The following is a 21,624-nucleotide window of genomic DNA, read 5'->3' on the forward strand; positions in this document are numbered from 1 at the left end:
ACACCAAGTCAAAGCCAAATTAACATTAGCATAAATATTGATCACAAAGAGGGAGAAAAGGGGGGATTTACTGTTGTTTGATAGATCAAATTGCATTCAAGGAAGGAAAAACTGCCATTGCTGTAAATGAGATAGGAGTGTTAGACAAACTTACAGAAGCTAAAAATATTTGAATTATAAGAATTACTTTCTTTTCAAAGTTGTCAAATTGTTCATTTGTGCCATACTCTTAAATGACATTTGTCTTGATCACAATTGATTCATTATTAACAGAGGAGTAACCAATGGCACTTGAATTGTTGCAAAACAATTTCTGATCAGAGAAAGCAGAAAAGGTGAAGGCTTTGGAAACAGACTGCTGGACCACTCTCAGCTAAGAAGTAGTGGATCATGCAGAAAACTTGACAATAAATTCAAAGCAGTTTCTTAAAACTTGGCCTTTATTAAATTCTGTACTGAGCTCCATTTTATTTCACATTACAATACACCAGTTTTGCAAGTGGAGAGGAAAAAAATGCTCTGCTTTTAGAAAGTTAAGCCATTGTCAAATTATTCTCTTCCGTTACATGTGGAAGAAAAAAAATCCATTGTAATAACTACTACAACTCCACGCTGTCAAGAAATACAAAAAAAAATCTCAAACATAAAATGAATGGACATTGATTTGTTAGCAGTTCTATGGAATACTATTACAATCCATCTCAGGCCCACTGCTGTTCTGAACCACAGTATCATAATATACAAACAGTCTAGAGCATTCACACTATTACTCTACAGTATATTAAACATTGGGAAGGGACACCAATTCCTTACAATGTACAGTACGTGTGGATAAAAATTGATAAAATAATCACATCTGTACACAATATATGTGCAAACTGTATCATTAAATACATGGTTCTGGAAGAGTTAATATATACAAATTATGCAATGGAGACACCATGGCTTGTCCATGATCTGGAAATACAACACAGCCACCTAATGGTAACTGTCACTCCTTGTAGTAGTTGTGCTACATTTGTTTTTCCCAAACATTGTAATTGAATCGAAGATAGTAGACAACTTGGCATAGATTTAAAGGTTAGACCAACCAACTTTGTTTTACAGGGCAAATAATACATTTTACCATTAGGCAGTGTGACCACAAAGCTAGCCAACTGGACTCTACAGGATACGTAATTCAGGAACACGAACCTGCTTTTGAAATGACTGAAATTATAATTCAAGGTTTGTAACATCTCGTAAATTAAAGCGAACAAACCTGGAAAACCGAACCAAGTCTGAAAATATCTTTCTTTCTTGTTTTAAAAATACATAAAAAATACAAGTATTATGTCCATTGCCTTGTCTGAATAAATATACTTCACAAGTTGCAAGATAATACATTTTTTATTTTACACAAAACTCTTTTCAGGTCTAGAAATTTTTTGTTAAATAACTTCATTGTTGTGATATATTTGAAACTTTTTTGTAATAAAATAAAACTCTGCAATTACATATAAAAAGAGACAAAATAGTCTTGCTACAGAAATTAGTCTACTGAAAACCAACTTCTCCGATGACTGTAAACATTACAAAACTTAAATAAGAAATCTCATTTGCATAACTGTGCTCAAAATCCAACAGCAATATAGCGGAAGACTTTTTCATTACAGTATCAGTTTTCAATACACTAAATTTCCTGCAACAATCTATTTTGTCCCATTTCCAAATTACACAAAATAGGGCACTCTGCTCACCGTGTACTTTGGCAGTTCAAGATAGCTAATGCTCCCACAACTAAGACTGAACTGGAACTATTAACCCAACATATGAACTGAGCTGACTGGGCTAGGCTCCCTCTGTTCCATTACCAACAAAGCTATTTTTTCAATTGCAGTTATTGTTCTGTGAGTGTCTTCAGAGGAAGGTGGTCACATTCATTTTATTCAATCACCAAGAGTCTTCCACAAAGTGCCATTTCATGTAATAGAGTGGACAGTAGTCATCAGTGAAGCATGTCTCATCTCCAAATTACATTCAACTTCGTGCTTTGCAGTGCTAAAGGAACTGGAAGTTAACCAGGCAGAGTGGGAAACTTTTGCTTGAATCCTACTGATAATGCTCGAGTCCAATCAGCTGAGTGCTTCCTATGCTAATGTTCCAGGGTATTTAGCACTTGTGTCATGGCAGCAGGCTGCTGGGAAAGGGATAGGGAAGGGTATGGGGGCGCATCATCACCTGCATTCTACTGCCACACTGTTTTGGGCTGGTGAAGAAGAAGTGGGACTCATTCCAGTTTCTGAAGAAGCTGAGGATGTACCTGGAGCTGCAAGTGTAACTGGATAATAGAAGAGAACAAAAATTAGTAAAAAATCTGTAACATATTCTGGAAATATCAGTACAATCTTCAGTTAATACTGATGCTCATTGCAAGATCTTCAACCTTATTAGGCAAAATGATTTAATGTAATACCATAAGAGAAAGGAGCAGAAGTAGGCCATTCAGCCCATTGCGTCATCTCCACCATTCAATCAAGAGCTGATCCAATTCTTCCAGTCATCCACACTCCCTGCCTCCTGCCCATACCATTTGATGCCCGGGCCAATCAAGAACCTATCTATCTCTGCCTTAAATGCACCCAATGACTTGGCCTCCAAGCTGCTCATGGCAACAAATTCTACAGATTTACCACCCTCTGTCTAAAGTAATTTCTGTTCTAAATGGACGTCCTTCAATCCTGAAGTCATGCCCTCTTGTCCTGGACTCCCTACCATGGGAAGTAACTTTGCCATATCTAATCTGTTCAGGTCTTTTAGCATTCGGAATGTTTCTATGAGATCCCTCCCCCCCACTCCCCGTTGTCCAGAACTCCAGGGAATACAGCCCAAGAGCCACCAGATGTTCTTCATAAGGTAACCCTTTCATTCCTGGAATCATTCTCGTGAATCTTCTCTGGACGCTCTCCAATGTCAGTATATCTTTTCTAAAATAAGGAGACCAAAACTGCACACAATACACTAGGCGTGGTCTCACGAGTGCCTTATAAAGCCTCAACATCACAACCCTACTCTTGTATTCTATACCGTCTTCCAGAAGTGAATCACTCAACTTTCTAAAGGGGTTCATCATTTACATACATAATAAAAACATGATGGAAGGAACAAGTGTAAGCCACATTTAAATGCAACTTAGAAACCAAAATAACTGCAGAGTTAAATGAGGGAAAACTCGATAAGGAAATGTACAAAACTGACAATTGGAATTCCTTAAGTATACAAGGACAACCACGTTGAACAAAGAAATAACAGCAATAAGCTAACTAAAGATTGAAATAGAAGAGCTTTGACCTTTAGTGCACAGGCTATTAAAATCTATCATATGTATGCAAAATGCATTAATGAAAAATAGCCTTTATTTCTAAAGATTATATAAGGGATAATATGGTGCCTCAATTGCACATGACGACGGCCTGACCTGACCTGGACTCCTGCATTTAGTTTGGTTCTGTACTCAAGACAGGATAGATTGGTTTAGTAAGGATTGTAATGCAAACTTACCATAGTGAACCTGGAATTTTATAGAGTTACATTTTAAGTCAAATTCATATTAATTTACTTTACACGCCACACACCTGCAACTAAGGAAAATTAACTCTAATAGAATTGTTTGAATTATAAGAGGATTAACTTGATGATAAAAGTTTGGGAGTACTTTTTCCACACAAAAACTAACAATCTAAAATCTGGAACATCAAACCCTAAAACGATCTGGGTGAAGAGAAATTTTCAGAATCGAAAAGATTGAAAAATTAATTGGCTCAGGGTATCAAGGGAAGCATAATAAATATTTGTGGGTTTGAAATATCATTCAGCCATACTGAACAATGTTGAAGATTTGATAGAGCTTGATGGCCTACTCTTATTCAAAAGCAGAATGAATCATAAACATTGTTACCAAAGATGTTAAGAGGATCAATCATGTTAATCATTACCTTCTCTCTCTTTCTTTTTTAATCGCTTTCTTCTCCTATCTATGGATGCTACCTCCGATTTCAAAGACATATAGTATTTTCTGATCTCCTGTAGCTTGTCCTGTAGGAAAGCTATCCGTTCAGCACTTGTCAGATTATTAAGATCAGCTGAGGAAAAAAATATTAAATTTATGCACATAAATAAAATACACTACTACACTGTGATAAATAAACAAGTCAACAATCTCAAATAGAATGTGCATTATGCATTTAACTTTATTGCTTAGAGATACAGCATAGTAACAGGCCCTTCCAGCCCAATGAGCCCACAGTGCCCAATTACATCCATGTGACCAATTAACCTACTAACCCATCCATATCATTGACTCTGTCCACATTAGACAACTTGCACTAACCATCACAAAGTTCATAGTAAACTTATTGTGGAGTACATGCATGCCACCATATGAAACCCTGAGATTTCTTTTCTTGCAGGCATACAGAGTAGATCCAAGCAACACAATAGAATCATTAGAAGACTGCATCCAACAGGGCTGACAAATAACCAATGTGCAGAAGACAGCCAACTGTGCAAATACAAAGGAAAACAAAACAATAGCAATAAATATTGAGAACATGAGATGAAAAGTCTTTGAAAGTGAGTCCATAGGTTATGGGAATAGTTCAGTGATAGGACAAGTGAATTTGAATTCCTCTGGTTCAAGAGTGAGAACAGAGCATGACCTAGGTGACGGGGGTCCTTGATGATGGATGCAGCATCACTTCTGTGTTGATGTGCTCAATGGTGGGGAGGGTTTTACCCATGATAGACTGGGTCGTATTCACTACTCTTTGTAGGATTTTCTATTCAAGGGCACTGGTGGTTCCACTCCAGGCTGTAATGCAAACAGTCAATACACACATATACAGATTTTATTGCTAATGTTGTAAGGTGTTTCATTTAATGGTTTTCTGTAGAAGCAGTGTGTTCTGCTGGTAGTGTTAGGGTTACCATTAAAGATAAGGGGTTATGATGTTGATGCTTAGGAATGTCATATCATCCAGTCAGGATGGTGGAATTGGGAGAAGGTTCAAGAGAATGCTGGGCAGAGGTGTTTTTGTTATGGACACTGAAGGGGTGGGGGGTGGTCGAAGTCCTGTTCGGTGGGACATGGAGAGAGAAGAAGATCGAGAGAACCGGCCAATGGGAATACTGGATTCAATGGAATCCAAGAGCGGAAATCCTACCGGCGATCAGTGAACAGGAGTCTGCACTGTGAGTACACCAGACATATCAGCTTTTGGGAAATCTGAGCATCAACTTCGGCACATTCAACTGTTTTAATTATGATGGGCCCTTTTCTTTTTTTCTTTCTTCTTTAATAACGGTTAAGCTAACCTTCATAAATATACTTTCTTTATAAACGTATGCAGTGTACAATCTTTTATTTCTTGCTGATGGGCAATTGCATGCAGGCAGCAGTTACACAGTCATCATACAGATCAGGGTTCAAGTGGGTGAGACATCTCAGCTTCCTGGTTCTGCTGGAACCCAAGTCACATTGACCCTAGATGGACAGAGTCTAGGGAAGGTGGTTTTCTCACCCCAATGGCCAATGGCTGATAGTGAGGGACTAACGAGCTGCATCCCAAGAAGTGCCCAGCAAAAAGGAGTTTCATAAGGAAGTAAAGGTGTTGCAATGCTTCCTTCATAATGACACTTATGTGCTGGACCTAGGACAGATCCTCTGAAATGATAAAACTGACAAATTTTAAGTTGCTGAACCTCTCCACCTCTGATTCCCCCAATGATCACTGGCTCATGGATCTCTGATTTTCTCCCCGCATGGTCAATAATTAGCTTCTTGGTCTTGCTGACATTGAGTGAGAGGTTCTTGTGTGGCACCACTCAGCTAGCTTTTCAACCTCCCTCGTATATGCTGATTTGTCTCCACTTTTGATTTGGCTAATGACAGTGGTGTCAACAGCAAAGTTAAATAGGACAATGTAGCTGTGCTTAGTCTCACAGATATAAGTATTAAGCAATTAGAGCAGGGGACTAAACACACAACCATGCAGCACACCTGTGCTGATGGAGATTGTGGAAGGAATGTTGTTGCCAATCCAAACTGATTAGGTTTTGCAAGTGAGGAAATTGAGAATCCAATTGCACAAGGAGGCATTGAGGACAAAGTCTTGAAACTTTTTGTTTAGCTTTGAGGGGATGATAATATTGAATGCCAAGTTGTAATAATAAAGGGCATCCTGATGTATGCATTTTTGCTGTCCAAATGTTCCAAGGGTGAGTGAAGAAGCCAATGAAATGGCATCTGCTATGGACCTGTTGTGATGGTAGGTAACTGGTGTGGACCTGAGTGGCTTCTCAGGCAGGAATACATGTTTCATCACCTATCACTCAAAGCACTTCATCACAGTGGATGTAAGTGCTACTGAAGGTTACCATATTCTTCTTAGCCACTGGTATAATTGATTTGAGAAAGTCTGAGATGCTGGAAATCCAAAGTAACACAGACAAAATGCTGGAGGAACTCAGCAGGTCAGGCAGCATCTATGGAACTGAACAAGGGGACATAGCCTCAAGATGCGGGGGAGCAGATTAAGAACGGAGATGAGGAGGAACTCGTTTTCCCACAGAGTGGTAAATCTACCAAATTCTCTGCCCAATGAAGCAGCGGAGGCTACGTCAATAAATATATTTAAGAGAAAGTTGGACAGATTTTTGCATAGTAGGGGAATTAAGCGGTATGTGGAAAAGGCGGGTAGGTGGAGATGGGTCCAGGGTTAGACCAGCCATGATCTTACTGAATGGCAGAGCAGGCTCGACGGGCCAGATGGCCTACCCCTGCTCCTATTCGACATTTCCAGCCAAGACCCTTGTTCCAGACTGAGAAGGAAGGGGGTAGATGGCGGGGGGGGGGGGGGGGGAAGAGTGGGAGGAGGCTAGCTGGAAGGTGATAAGTGAAGGCTGGTGGGAAAGGTCAAGAGCTGGAGAAGAAGAGATCTGATAGAAGAGGAGAGTAGACCGAGGGCGAAAAGGAAGGAGGAGGGGACCCAGTAGAAAATAATATGCAGGTGAGAAGAGGTAAAAGGTGAGAAGACTGGGGTGGGGGGGGTGGAGGGAGAGGGAAATGTGATTACTGGAAGGAAAAATGAATTTTCATGCCATTATGTTGCAGGAACCTAGATGGAATATAAGGAGTTGCTTCTCCAACCTGAAGGTGGCCTTATCCTGGCACAAGAGGAGGCCACAGACCAACACGTCAGAATGAGAATGGGAATCAGAATTAAAATGTTTGGCCACTGGGGAGTCCTGCTTGTGATGGATGGTGAGGAGGGGCACAGTGAAGTGCCCCTCTCCCCCCCCCCAAAGTTACAACATGTCTCACCATTGTAGCGGTGGCCGCATCAGGAGCACTAGACACAATAGACAACTCCAGCAGATTTTCAGGTGGTGTTGCCTGGGGCCCTGAATGGAGGTGTGGCACTTAGACAGCTGGCAGGGATAAATACCAGGAGGGATATCACTGGGGAGGGATGAAAGGACAAGAGAATCTCAAAGGGAGCAATGATCCTAGGGGGTAGGGTAAAGATATGTTTAGTGGTAAGATTCCCTTTGGAATTGAAGTCTGTTTGAAGCAAGTGAGTACCTCACATTGCCAAATCCACCAGCCATCTGCTTTTAAATTATTTTAACCTCCTCCTTCTTCTTAGACTGTCCTTAGAAACCTTAGGATACCTTGCTTTCACTCCAGTTTTTATGAGATCTGAGATGACTGATGAAGTCAATGCACGAATCACAGACTCTTCTATACATAGGAAAGAAAGTGCCTAAAAGGACATACAGATAAGTCACTTATAAATGGAGCTCTCGTTCCACTATTTATGCAGGGTAACTGTGTGCTCCCAATAATTGGGATAGAGGTTCTCAATTCCATCCCAATAGCCCTTTGTACAATTTGAGCAGTCAAGAGCCGGGAGAGCCTGTTGGGATGCTGCAGCTTTTCACAGAGATTTTGAGCATATCTTTGAACCTTTTCCTCTAAGCATCTGGTCATCTCTTCCCATGATGCTGCTCTAACCAGAGTAGAGGAAACCTCCATGTTACTTGAAAATGATTTGCATCATCTGCTCATACGTCAAGAAATGTTTTGTGTTCATTTATGTACATTCCACATAATTTCCATGAGAGAAAATGTTATTCCATACCTCAGATTTATGGGTAGTGATTTGTGAATTCTGTAAGGGTGAATTTCCCTTTCTCAAACAGCTGTAATACAGGAGTTGCCTGCCTGTATCTGTTTCAAGAGTCTAATGTTGTACAACATGGCCTGTGCAACAGAACAGGCTGAATACAACTATGGCCTTAATGCTGGGGATGTTGCCTTGGGGGAAGTCAGTGAAGCTGGTCTGCTTATCCTTAGTCATTTACAAATGCATTGAACAGTGTTCGGCAAATTTCATATTACACAAATACAACAGAAGACTTGAGATTCATTGCTATGTTAGATCTTCCACCACAGAGAAGTGACCTTGCTGAGAAAATTATTTCTCAAGCAAAATTTTCTGGTCAAGATTTCTTATTCTAATTAGATTCCATAAATTATCATTTAATTTAATAATTAGATTACAACCACAAATTTTTCACTAGCTTATGAAATTCCATTCAACATAGCAGCTAAAGCAGCTTCAAGAGAGCAGTTAAATTACAGTGAACAATGCAACCACTACAAACAGGAATTGTAAATGGCCATAAAAGACTTAAAAAATGAATTTCTTGAAAGATGTATCACTTTTTAATCCCCTTACATCAATTAGAAATGATAGGCAAATTAGGCCTTTGGGTACACCAAGTGAAGCCTACTGCATTCAAAACAACTGAGGCTAAAATAGATTAAGATTAATCTGGACTACAAAATAATGTTTTTCTTACCAAGCTGGAAACTCCATTTATAGGTCCTGGGTGACGTACTATCATTTCCATCTTTCTCTTTGTCTTTATCGCCATCTTTATTGTTGGGAGAAATCAACCTTGAAGGGGACCTGCCAAATTTTTGAGACTTATTTGAAGTCTTCACTGGAGTGCATTTATTGGAGTTGTCTATGACTGGTAGGTCTTCACTATCACTGCTGTTGCCTTCAAAAAATATTATTATTATTATTATTATTATTAAAAAACGTCTTAATAAAACAGCTTACAATTTGCTAAGTTCCAGCTTCAAAACTTACCAGTTCCATTCTTTTCACTTTTACTGGATACATTTGACCGTTTATGGCTACGCTTTTGTTTCTTTGCTGGTGTCCCATTATTGCTATCGCTTATTCTCTTCTGACCTATATGTAATTGAAACATTTGAATGTAAAAGTAATCTATAACACTACAGCATGTTCACATCACTGAGTAATGATAATAATTATCATTCACAATAGCTTATTGGTTTCATATACATCCTACATGTTCACATCCATAAATACAACACCAGGTTCTTTCAGAAAGAGCTTAGGAAATGAAATTCATTCTTAAACTTTTCAAAAAGTTAAACTTCCATTTAGACTGAGTACAAGAGGAAGGAATTACAGATTTCTCCAGAAAATTAAAATTTTATTAACAAATTCACAATGGGGGATTTATTTTAGGGAATGCTTTCAAAAATAAGTGTGTGAAAACTTGCAAAATTGAGGTCTTTTTGACAAGATGACCAGAAGAAAATGGGGCAAGGAGATGAGGGGTGACCCTTAAGCACTTATGTATGTCCATGTGACAATAATGGAAAGTGGATGAATAAATTTTGTGGTTCAGCTTGAATATTTATCCCTTTCAAAATGTGTGGTTTTCATCTTCTACAGCCTTACAGAATAAAGTCACACTTAACTCATGATCCATGGCAGCTGTCAGCTAGTCTCAACTACTGAAGCACCAGAGTTATAACACAATACATGATTTTGGTACAGACAGTTTTTGAGACTCTGTAATTTCTGGAATGCAACCCCACAGAGTTTAGCTGCACCTCTCATGATCTTTTCAGCCAACAAAACTTTTTCTTTAGAAAGAACATAATCCCTTCATTGACTTTGTAAAAACAGTGAACTTTACAACCAAACTTTGGTTGGCATCTGAACCAAAATTCAACTTCATCTTCAATAGTTCCTAATACATCTGATAGAAATCAAATCATTACTATTTTGTTCAAACCCTAACCATGTAAAAGCTTCATCTCCATGCTTCTTAGCTCTGCTTAACATGTCATTCTTATTTAGTTGTTTTCTAAAATCTAATGGTTTTGCTGTGGTTCTAAAAACTCCCAAAGGTTTTTTGTCTCCTTTATATAATACATTATCGCTTCCAGTTGCCATTTAATCCTGCAGGGATTAATACTTTTGCTTCAACATCTCTCACTGCATGATAAACCCTTAAAGCTAGTGTATATACTAGATACCCCAGATTAATTATACAAATACAAAGCAGGAAGAAAAATACTTAAGATATAACAACAAAAAACCAATAAATTTATAAGATTTCAATGAAAATAAATTAATAAGCATCAAGACAAAAGCATATTGAACATCATTAAAATCAAACTTATTTGTGGGAAGAAGTGAAAATTCAGAATATTCTGCAAAGAAGATCCTCTTAAGATTTTAAGGCATAGGCTTCTGTGCAAGTCATTTGCTCATTCAAAAAATCATATGAATTAATGAAACTTCAGAATAAAATGTACCTTCTAAAAGACAAGACACACAACCCAAAATATAATTTCTTTCAGTTTAATCTTCAATTAATAATGTAGCGTATTTATAATTCCCTACCTTTATCCTTGTTCTCAGCTTCTTGTACCGTGACACTGCTGCTTGAGCTCGTACTGGCATCAAACCCGTTGACAGACTCACTCTCACATAATCCTTCCTGTGATTCACCAGCAACACTGTCCACTTCAATAGTAATATCACTTTCACTTTTGACGCTGCGAACTTCATCTTGATGAACAGGTGCGGGTGATGCAATTGGCAAAACCTGCTGCATTGATGTAGACACAACTGCAATAACTAATTCAGGAGAATTGGATCTTGAATTTCCTGCACCTATATCTTCACTACTGCTTTTTTCTTTCTCATCCAAGTCATCCAAATCTACCTCATGGCAAACTAAAGCTTCAGGCCCAATCGGTGGCATTGTATCTTCATCAGTTTTCAATGAAATATCCTCTTCAATTTCTAAACAGGGAGCTTCCAATTCTTGTTTTATGCACATGCCTGTAACAATGTTTGATGGAGAAACATCACCATTTTCAAGTTCTAACCTTTCAATCATTTTATATTCTTTACATTCACTGCCAAAAAGCTCTTTTTTCTCAGAATCTTCCTCTTTTGCAGTTTGCATTTCATCTTCACTATCCCTCCGAAGCCTTTTATCAGGTGTTAACTGTTCTGGAGATTTTCTCTTCCCTGGTTTCTTTTCATCATCTACAACTTCATTTGACAATGCAGTATCTGTAATTGGAATTTCTTCTTCAGGTGCACTAGGGGTTGCTAGCTGGTTGTCCTCTAAGCTTACCAATTTTTCCATATTTAGTTCACTCTCAGTAGTTGCTTCTGTGTGATTAGCAAGAACAGGCTTGTTATTTTCTGAATAATTATCTCGAGTTCTAGTTCTTCTTCCCTTGCCTTTTGGAGACCTCTCTATCAAGTCTTTACGTACATCTTCAATTTGAAATACCACTATCTCATCACTGCTTGTAGGTTGTGTATTTTCTGTCTCCTGCTTCACAGACACTGTTTTCACATCATCGTCACATGGTAATTCTTTAGCTTCTTGTGAACAACTATCTTTGAGTCTCTTCCCCTCTGGTTTCTCCTCTTCATCTTTTATGGAAGCACCTTCTTCTTTCACAGATTTACTTGCTGAGGCTTCCAATTCACTTTCATCCGATGAGTTGGTAGACCCTGTAATAACGCAAATAATGATTTCCAATGTTATATTGAGAATGAAAACCTAAAATTGATGATCATATACATCTAAATACATCTTAAAAATCCAATCTAGGAAACGTGCAAAGACACATAATAGAACTTTTTTTAATTGAGTTTGTGCACAAAACCAAAAAGGTTTTTAAAAGCAAGTCATAGAGCATGGTGGTCACTCTAGTTCATAATAAAATCTGAAAAGCTGCCAGAAGTAGATCATTGTTTCATTTTATCATTGACAGTAAACAACAGTCAAATCCCTACTCTACTACCTGCACACTAATGACTGCGTGGCCAGATTCTGCTCCAACTCCATCTGCAAGTTTGCAGATGATACCTCTGTAGTTGCCTGCATCTCAAGTCACGACGAATCATAGAGTACAGGAAGAAGATAAGGAAGTTAATGACATGGTGCACATGATTCTGTCTACTTCAACAGCACCGAGGTTGAGAGCTACATCTTTCTAGCCGTGAACATCACCAATAGCCTGTCCTGGTTCAACCACGTTGATGTCACAACCAAGAAAGCTCACCAGCTTTCTATTTCTTCAAGACACTAAAGAAATTTGCATGTTCCCATTGATCTTGACTTATTTTCCAAAGAACGCTCCATAGAAAGGATACTGTCTAGATGCATAACCTCTTGATAATGCAACTGCACATATCCTCAAGAAATACAGGAAGTTATGGACACAATTCAGCACATCATGGGACCATCCTCCTCTCAATGGTCTCTATCTTTACCTCCCACTGACTCAGTCCAGCAGCCAGCATAATTGAAGACCCCATCCATCCCAAACATTCTCTCTTCTCATTCTCTCCTTCCATTGGGCAGAAGATACAAAAGCCTGAAAGCACATTCTACCAGCTTCTATCCTACTGGTAACAGACTTCTGAATGGACTTCTTGTAAGTAAGATGGACACTTGACCTTGTTATGATCTTGCACTTAATCATTTATCTACACTGCACTTTTACACTTTTTTCAGCATTGTTTTACCCTATCCTAGCTCTATGCACTATGTAATTTGATCTGTACAAAATAGTATGCAGGACAAGCTTTTCACTGTACCTTAGTACACATGGCAATAATAAAACCAAACCATCAGTCCCACACCCAACCCCAGCCCAAAAATAGTGTGGGGAACTCTTTTTATCTACCAAGATGACAAACGCTTGACCCTTAATTTAAAATCTTGCTATACTGTTTGCTTTGATGAAGGCATTACACACTAACAATCAGGAGAACATAAGAGACTATCTGAAGACTAGACATTTCGCTGGGTAACAACCACTGGCACAAGAACTAAATTAATTGGTAATAATACAACTGAAACTGACATAATGAGAATGCTTGTATGAACAATATTAAGCTAACTGTCAAACATGCAGCTTTGTGTAAGGTGCTCTACATATTGCTATGCTATTGCGGAAGGAAAGATCAAAACTATCACTTGGTCTGTGCCAACAAAACTTCAATTTTTCTCTTTCCACAGATCAGCTCCACCTGAAGTCTTACTGTTGTTTGCTTTGAAATGAACAAGTTTTACTTTAGAGTTTTTCCAAACTTATGTCAATTAATGAGGTATATTAATACAAAACCACTTCAGCCATTCTAGCCATGTCCAATCAAAGTTCAAAGCAAATTTATTATCAAAGTACATATATGTCACCATACACAACTTGAAGATTCGTTTGTTTGTGGGCACACAAAGTAAATCCAAGAAATGCAACAGAATTAATGGAAGACCACACCCAACAGGATGGACAAACAATCAACGTGCAAAAGGCAACAAACTGTGCAAGTACAGAAGAAAATAAATAATAAATATTCAGAACATGAGATGAAGAACCTTGAAATGAGTCCACAGGTAATGGGAACAGTCCAGTAATGGGGCAAGAGAACATGAGTGAACTTACACACTCTGGTTCAACAGCCTGATGGGTGAGGGGTAATTACTATTCTTCAACCTGGAGGTGTGGGTTGTGAGGCTCCTATATCTCCCTCCAGCTGGGACTAGTGAGAAGAGAAAACCTGGATGGTGGAGGTCTTTGATGATAGATGCTGCTTTCCTGTGACAGTCCTGCATGTAGATGTTCTCATAGGTGGAGAAAGCTTTACCCATGACAAACTGGACCGTATCCAATACTTTTTGTAGTTCTTACCATTCAAGAGCATTGGTATTTCCATACCAGGCCATGATGCAACCAGTCAATCTACTCTCGACCACACATCTAAAGAAGTTTGTCAAAGTTTTAGATTTCATGTTAAAGCTTTGCAAACTTCTTTTCTTAAGGAAGTAGAGGTGCCTTCTTCATAGTGGCACTTACTTGCTGGACCCAAGACAGATCCCTGAAATGATGACACTGAGTAATTTAAAGTTGCTGACCCTCTCCATCTCTGATCCCACGATAAGGACTGGCACATGGGCCTCCGGTTTCCTCCTTCTAAAGTCAATAATCAGCTCCTTAGTCTTGCTGGCGTTAAGTGAGTGGTTGTTTCTGTGGCACCATTCAGCCAAATTTTCCATCCCCTTCCTATACGCTGATTTGGCCAACAGCAGTGGTGTTATCAGCAAACTTAAATATGGATAAATATTGCAGTCCGATAAATTCACAAATTTCATCTCTTGCCTTACTGAAGATGAAACAAGCAGTCTTCTGATTGCTTTCGAAAGATATAACTTTTCATTATACATCAGCCATGTAAATTAAACACTGGTTCCAGATGCATGTCTCTAATTAGAAGCTGCAGTGCAAGTAAGCTAACAATTTCATGATGAGAACGTAAAATTTCAATAAGCTAATTAACTGCTCACTTTTATGGATACTGCACCCAAGGGACAATACACTGTTATTACAAAGGAACTAATTCTGCCAATCCTCAGTCTCAATGTTCAGGCCACATGTGATTTTCAAACTGTTAATACCGTGGACATCAGCAAAAGTATTAAAATAAGGGCTGCCTCTGAGCACATAATGCATCAGCAAACCTCAGGATTTCAGAACATAGATACACAGCCTTAAAAATTAGAGCCAGATTATTCATAAGTACAACATTACTTCCCCTCTCTTCATTAAAAATAGGCATTGAACGGTAGCTCAGATCAGCGATCAACAGATTTCTGCTGGACTACGATACATAATTTCTGCTGGATTTTAGTACACCATGGAATGGACCCAAGGGAAGTGGATGGCGTTAAGATACAGATCACCCATAATTTCACCAAATGGTAACACAGCTACAATTTCCAGTACAGTGAATAAATGAGGCAAGTTTGTAAAAATGAGTACCAGCAAATAAAAAAAAGTAGGAAGTAAGTTGACTGTTGATTTAAAATACAAATCACAAAAGATTTTAAGTTAATAAATAATTATGTGTACCATTTGATGCTTTGTCTGAATCATATATTCCAGAACTACGCCTGGTGCGCCTTCGAGGAAGACCTGGAGAAAGCAGACATCAGAACAAACAATTAGAAAAATATAATTAATCTACTTTGAATGTTTTCATACACAACAAAGCTACGCACATTTGTCTTTGCCAGTTGAAAAACATCATACAAAATCTATTTAAGAACATTTGAAGGTTGAACATTATTAATTGATAGCAGTTTGTCAAGAAGACCAACAATGAAACAAATAATGACTATTTGCATCTGTAGAGTTTTACCCAATTGTTTATGACTTTGAACCAATTTACAAGATGGGGGAAGGAGGTGGTAAAATGGAATTTGAAGTATATAATACAATTACTGCTACCTCCATCAGCTTACTTACACTGCAATTTCCAATTAGATATTGAGTAATGATACACAAGATGAACACAAGACAGCTGAAAGTTTTAGAGGGTAGACTGCCACTTAATAATTTATACCTTCCACTCCATTCAGAAGGGGTGAAGATTCAGATGCATTACTCCGCACACTTCTGGTTCCACCTTTCCCCTCGGTGCCTGGAGTCCTGGATAAACTCCGCTGAGAATTGGCAGTTGGTGTGGATTTCAAACTAGGACGACCACGTTTTGATTTACTTTGCTTATCATCATCTTTTTTTTCATCCTTTTCACGATCCTGTTTACTCTGCAAATAAGCAAATTGATTTTTCTGTGTAATAAGACATTTCAAGATGTGTCAGAGAAGAGTTGTCAACTTAAATATAATAATTTGAGCTACAAAAAAATTAAAACAGCTAAGGAAAATCTTGGTCATGGAAATTAATTTTAATCAGTATTTAAAGGAAGGCAGAGACGTATGGGAAGGGAATATGACAAGTTAAAAAATGGTCAACTGAACACAAGCCAAATCACAATGGGAAAAACCCAGTCTCCTGCTCCAACTGCTGAAAGTGCTATTTTCAACACTTAGAATAGGTTACATTTAATATCTATTTTGAAGTGAACTTGCAAAACTATATTTTATAATTATATAATAGCTGAGATAAATGGAGTGCAAGCTCCTTTCAGCTCCTCACCTAACTGAAGCACAGAATGGGCCAGAAGGATTGATTTTGTAAATTCTCAGAGAAGAAAGGCCAAGATAATTCAACACAGTGAAAATGTATAGTTTTGTATAGCTATCAACAACACCCATTAAACATGTAGCTACGTTAATTTACTTCCTTTTGTCAACATATATAAATATTCTTCATAATGCAGCACAGAATTAGGCCAAACATGAGGAAATTTGCAGATGCTGGAAATTCAAACAACACACACAAAATGCTGGTGGAACACAGCAGTCCAGGCAGCATCTATAGGGAGAAACGCTGTCAACATTTCAGACCGAGACCCTTCGTCAGAATAAGGTCACATGGTTTTATTAGAATACGATTTACCTTCAATTTTCTTCTGTGCTTCCCCTTTGGAGCACCTCTTTCTGAAGGCCAGATAATTCGATCACCCTTTACCCATTCATCATACCTGAATGTTAAAAGGTACATTAAACTTTCAGAACCATACAATTAAGATTAATACAATTATTAAGACTAATACTTAGAATTGATTACATCTAACCATTTAAATTATATTTTCACATTTAATGTAAATAAATTCAAAGGAAGAAACTATAATAAACTAAAACTAAACATAAAAAGTGGTTTTACACCAACAGGGACAAATAACGAACAAGCAATTTCTTAATACAAGCAAAAAAAAAAGCCACTTAGAATCACAAGAGAAATAGAACAGCAGCATTGAAATAATAATCTGTCATGGACTCCAAGGTAAAAAGAAATAAGAGACATCAAAACTATCTTTTCTGGTCAGTGGTTTTTTATGTTTTTTTTCTGATCCACTTTATATGCGAAAAGATTTTGTTATCTGAATATATTTGGCTTCACTTAAATGCTTTTGTAATAAATTTGAGTTCAACTTCTCTTTTTGTTTTGAATCCCTTTTTTTTGTTTGCTCACCTATTCACAATATCCACCTTTCAAGATGCTGATGCACTACAAATCATATGCATTGCAATTCTTAGTAAGCATGACAAATACATTCATTTTAGTCTGTGTAGGTAGAAAAACAGAACAGTTCAGATGTTTGTACATTTGACATAAAGATGCAGTAAAGAGATTTAAGCAGTGCAAGGCATAAATGATTGGAAAGGAATATCAGCTCTGAAATTGACAATGTTAGAAGTCAAAAGCCTCAGGTCAGGCAAAACAAAGTTTTCTGTAAGCTAGCCAGAATGTAACTTTCTAAGTGAAAGATCTGGAAAACTCATTTTAAAACTCCATTATGCTGTTTAAGTTTTCATGTATTTCAGATATGGACAGTCACATTTTAAAGAACCACGCTGTTAGAGTATGTGCTGGAGGATGTGAGAATATTCAAATCTTGGTCAGATTCAACTTATTGCAAGTAACAGATTTCCAGCTTCAGAATTTGAGGTCCCAATCCACACACTTGCAACTTACAACTTCCATCTAATCTCAATAAATAATTACACTGAAAATCTTCACTCCAATATCAAACAAGATGAATTCCACAGTTGCTGGAAATCTAAGCAACACACACAAAATACTGGAGGAACTCGGCAGGCCAGGCAGCATCTATGGAAGAGTACAGTCAACCTGATGAAGGGTCTTGGCCTGAAACATCAACTATACTCTTTTCCATAGATGTTGCCTCGTCTGCTGATTTCCTCCAGCATTTTGTTTAGATCATTCCAATATCTACGGGATCAGTCCAATATGTATTCAGCAAAAGATTACACAAATGTGATTGAACTTTTCCACAGATTCTAAAGAGGCAAGACAAATAAAAATGAAATTTAAAAAATAAAAAAAATGATAGTTTACATGTTGTGCTGTGACTGTAGGTAAAAGCTGCTTAAATTTAGTAGCTGTTCATCTAAGACCACTTCTAAAAAATGAATAGTTTTAAGATATAAACCTAAGTGGCAGTTGTTAAATTGAAAGCTGTGCTTCAATTAAATTTGACAGGTTGCAGTTCAACACTCAGGTTGAATGCAATATTGCTGGATTTGAATTACCTACTTAAATTAAAATATACTCATTCAGACACTGATCCAAACTCAAAGTTTCAAGTATTGAATTTTTGAAGTTAAGATTGTGAACTTGAGACTTCAGTGCTATTAGTCTACTGGCAAACAATAACTGCTGCAAGAATAGAAGTAGAAGACCTATTTCAACATCTCAGCTTCATACTTGGTAATGCACCTTAAAGAACTTGGCTAATAGCCATGTCAAGGAACACACACAAGATCAAAATGATGCAAATGGAATATAAAACTATATTACTGCCAAGATGCACTTGCTGATGCATTGTGTGCATTTTCATTACTCAAAAGCCATGACAGAGCATGTGAAAAGAATTATGATCAAATAAAATGTCATAATGGTGCCAAACCTGCCAATAACATGGCAAAATAATAATTTTGACTGTATTTTCCTCCATAGATGCTGCCTGACCTGCTGATCTCCTCCAGATTCCCAGTATCAGCAGAATCCTTTGTGTTTCTAAGCATTTACAAGACTGCTTTGAATCGGTGGATTGGAACAATTCAGGAATTTATCTTCAGATTTGAACAAGTATGTCACTTCATCAAGATCCACATGGATAAGTGTGTGTCTTTGAGAACACAGAGATCTTCCCAAACTAGAAGCCCTGGATGAACCAGGATATTCCCATTCTGTCAAGGGCCAGATCTCTGGTGTTCACAAGTGATGCAAAACCTTGAAGGGTGTCCAGGGACAACCTACGGAAGGTCATCATGAGAACAAAAAGATAATTCCATGTGAAATTTGACACAAAGGAGTGCATAACAGCTGGGGCAGGGGTGCACGCCTTTACTTCCTATAAGAGCAAACCTAACAGCATAAATTACAGTGATCCTTCACTTCCTCATAGCTTAAAACCTTTCATGCACACTTTGAAAGGGAGAATAATACTACATCTGTGCAAATTCCCAAGCTTCTGGCAATCCTATAATCTCTGTCTCAAGGCTGACGTCAGGACATCCTTCAAAAGGGTGAACCCTTACAAAGGGATCAGGTCCTGATAGTATACTTGGCTGTGTGCTGAAACCCTGTGCCAACCAACTGGCTGAGTGTGTTAAAGGACATGTTCAACCTCTCACTGTTGCAATCAGGAGGTTCTCATCTGCTTCAAAGGACATCCATCATGCCGGTGACCAAGAACTGCAGGGCACACTGCATGAACAACTACTGACCAGTAACAATCACATCAATTGTGATGACATGCATTGAGGGGCTGGGTAATGGCCAGAATTTATTCTAGCCTCAGCAAGAACCTGAACCCACTGCAGTTTGGCTCTGCTACAACAAGTCCACAGTGGATGCAGTCTCACTGGCCCTCCACTCAGCACCTAGATAACAGCATATATTCATCATCAAGGTGTTGTACTGATTACAGATCTGCGTTCAACACCATCATCTCCTCAGTACTAATTTAAAAGTTTTAAAACCAGGGCCCCTGAGCAACTGGATCATCGACCTCCTCTTCGAGAGACCACAGCCAACGTGGATCAATTGTAAGATCTCTTTATTGACAATCAATACAGGTGCACATCAAGAATGCATGCTTAGCCAGCCCACTGCTATACTCTGTCTGCACTCATAACTTTGTGGCTAGGCACAGCTCAAACACCATCTATAAATTCATCAATGATACCACTGGTGTTAGCAGAATCACAAATGATGATAAGGAGGCATACAGAAGTGAGATAGATCAGCTTGTTCAAAAGTATCACAACAACTCACACTCAACAACAGCAAAACCGGGGGACTGTACACAGAGTTCAGGAAAGAGAAGTTGGAAGAACACAAGTTGGGAAAGGTCAGCTGCAAGTTTATGGGCATCAACATGCCAGCGGATCTATCCTGGGTGATGATATTCTATTGTGATGATCTATCATGTTGACCTATTCTTTCTCCACATTGAGGCAATCATGAAAAAGGCATGGCAGGTACACTAATTCCTTATGAATTTGAAGACTTATGATAGATCAAAGACTCTTGCAAATTTCTACAGAGGAAAGCATTCAGACTGGTTGGATCACTGGCTGGTATAGATGCAAGATTATGCAAGATCAAAAGGTTTTGCAGAAGGTCTTAGACCTAGCCATTTCTAGCACGGGCACAAGCCTCACCACCATCAAGAACATCTTCAAGGGGCAGTGCCTCAAAAAGGCAATACCCATAATTAAAGGACCCAACTATCCAGGACATTCCCCTACAATCAGGGAAGAGGTAAAGGAACATGAAAACCCACATTCAACTTCTTAAGAACAGTTTCTTCCTCCCTGTCATCAGATTTCTGATTCTGAGTGGTCCATGAATCCATGAACACTACCTTGTTATTCCTCTTTTGCACTTCTTTCGGGTAACTTATAGTAACTTCTATGTCTTGCACAATACTACTGCCACAATACAACAAATTTCACAGTACGTCAGTGATAATAAACATGATTCTGATCAGGATTGAATTCCAATTCCAAAGACGATCACCTCACATTTTTCCACGTTATATTCTATCTGCCATATCTTGGCCACACACTCTGCTTGTTCATATGACCTGCAGTTTCTTTACATACTCCTCTGGATTTGTAATCTCATCTAGTTAGCATCATCAGGAAAATTGAAAATATGACATTTGGTCATCTCAGCAAAATAGTTAATGTTGATTGAGAATAGATGGAACCAAAGCACCAGACCCCGCAGTCCTTCACAAGTCAAGACCAGAAAAATCTCTTAAGTCCACAATTTGCTTTCCATCCAGTATTAATGCTCCGTCCAAGCCAGTGTGTTTGCCCCAATTCTATTAATTTGTTTGGGGTGACATTTGTAATAAACATTCAGTGACCATATTATTAGGTACCTCCTGTCAGCTTGAACCACTCCTGGCCATTCTCCTCTGACCTCTCTCATTAATAAGGTGTTTTTGCCCACAGAAATGCCACACCAGGTGTTTCTTTTTACTGCATCTTATATGGCAAATAACATGGATTCATTTTAAGGCTTTCCATTTAATTTTATACATTTAAAAAAAAGATCTGGAAGCTTTCTGACATTTGTTCATAACTTCCCTAGGATATTAAGTTGTTTATTTTTCCTTTCACTTTCTATCATTAGAGACTTTAAAGTTTTCATACGAGGGTGAAAAAGCAGACATAACCTTCAAAGTAAATTTGCTGATAATTCAATTTCTG

General features: G+C 38.2%; 1 protein-coding gene across 6 annotated transcripts in view; it reads right to left on the reverse strand.

The window, feature by feature from the left end:
- Positions 1-422: 422 nt before the first annotated feature.
- arid4a (AT-rich interactive domain 4A) overlaps positions 423-21,624 on the reverse strand; it is a 117,754-nt gene continuing 96,552 nt past the window's right edge. For all 6 annotated transcript variants that reach the window (XM_059957241.1, XM_059957254.1, XM_059957248.1 and 3 more), the window contains 8 exons: positions 16,769-16,853; positions 15,810-16,014; positions 15,317-15,379; positions 10,779-11,912; positions 9,201-9,305; positions 8,905-9,108; positions 3,975-4,121; positions 423-2,320 (listed from right to left, as the gene is read on the reverse strand). In XM_059957241.1, the coding sequence (XP_059813224.1) occupies positions 2,217-2,320; positions 3,975-4,121; positions 8,905-9,108; positions 9,201-9,305; positions 10,779-11,912; positions 15,317-15,379; positions 15,810-16,014; positions 16,769-16,853 (2,047 nt within the window). In that variant the 3' untranslated portion in view covers positions 423-2,216. The remainder of the gene's footprint in view (positions 2,321-3,974; positions 4,122-8,904; positions 9,109-9,200; positions 9,306-10,778; positions 11,913-15,316; positions 15,380-15,809; positions 16,015-16,768; positions 16,854-21,624) is intronic.

Source organism: Hypanus sabinus, chromosome 2 (genome assembly GCF_030144855.1).
Source record: "Hypanus sabinus isolate sHypSab1 chromosome 2, sHypSab1.hap1, whole genome shotgun sequence".
Taxonomy (NCBI): Eukaryota; Metazoa; Chordata; class Chondrichthyes; order Myliobatiformes; family Dasyatidae; genus Hypanus; species Hypanus sabinus.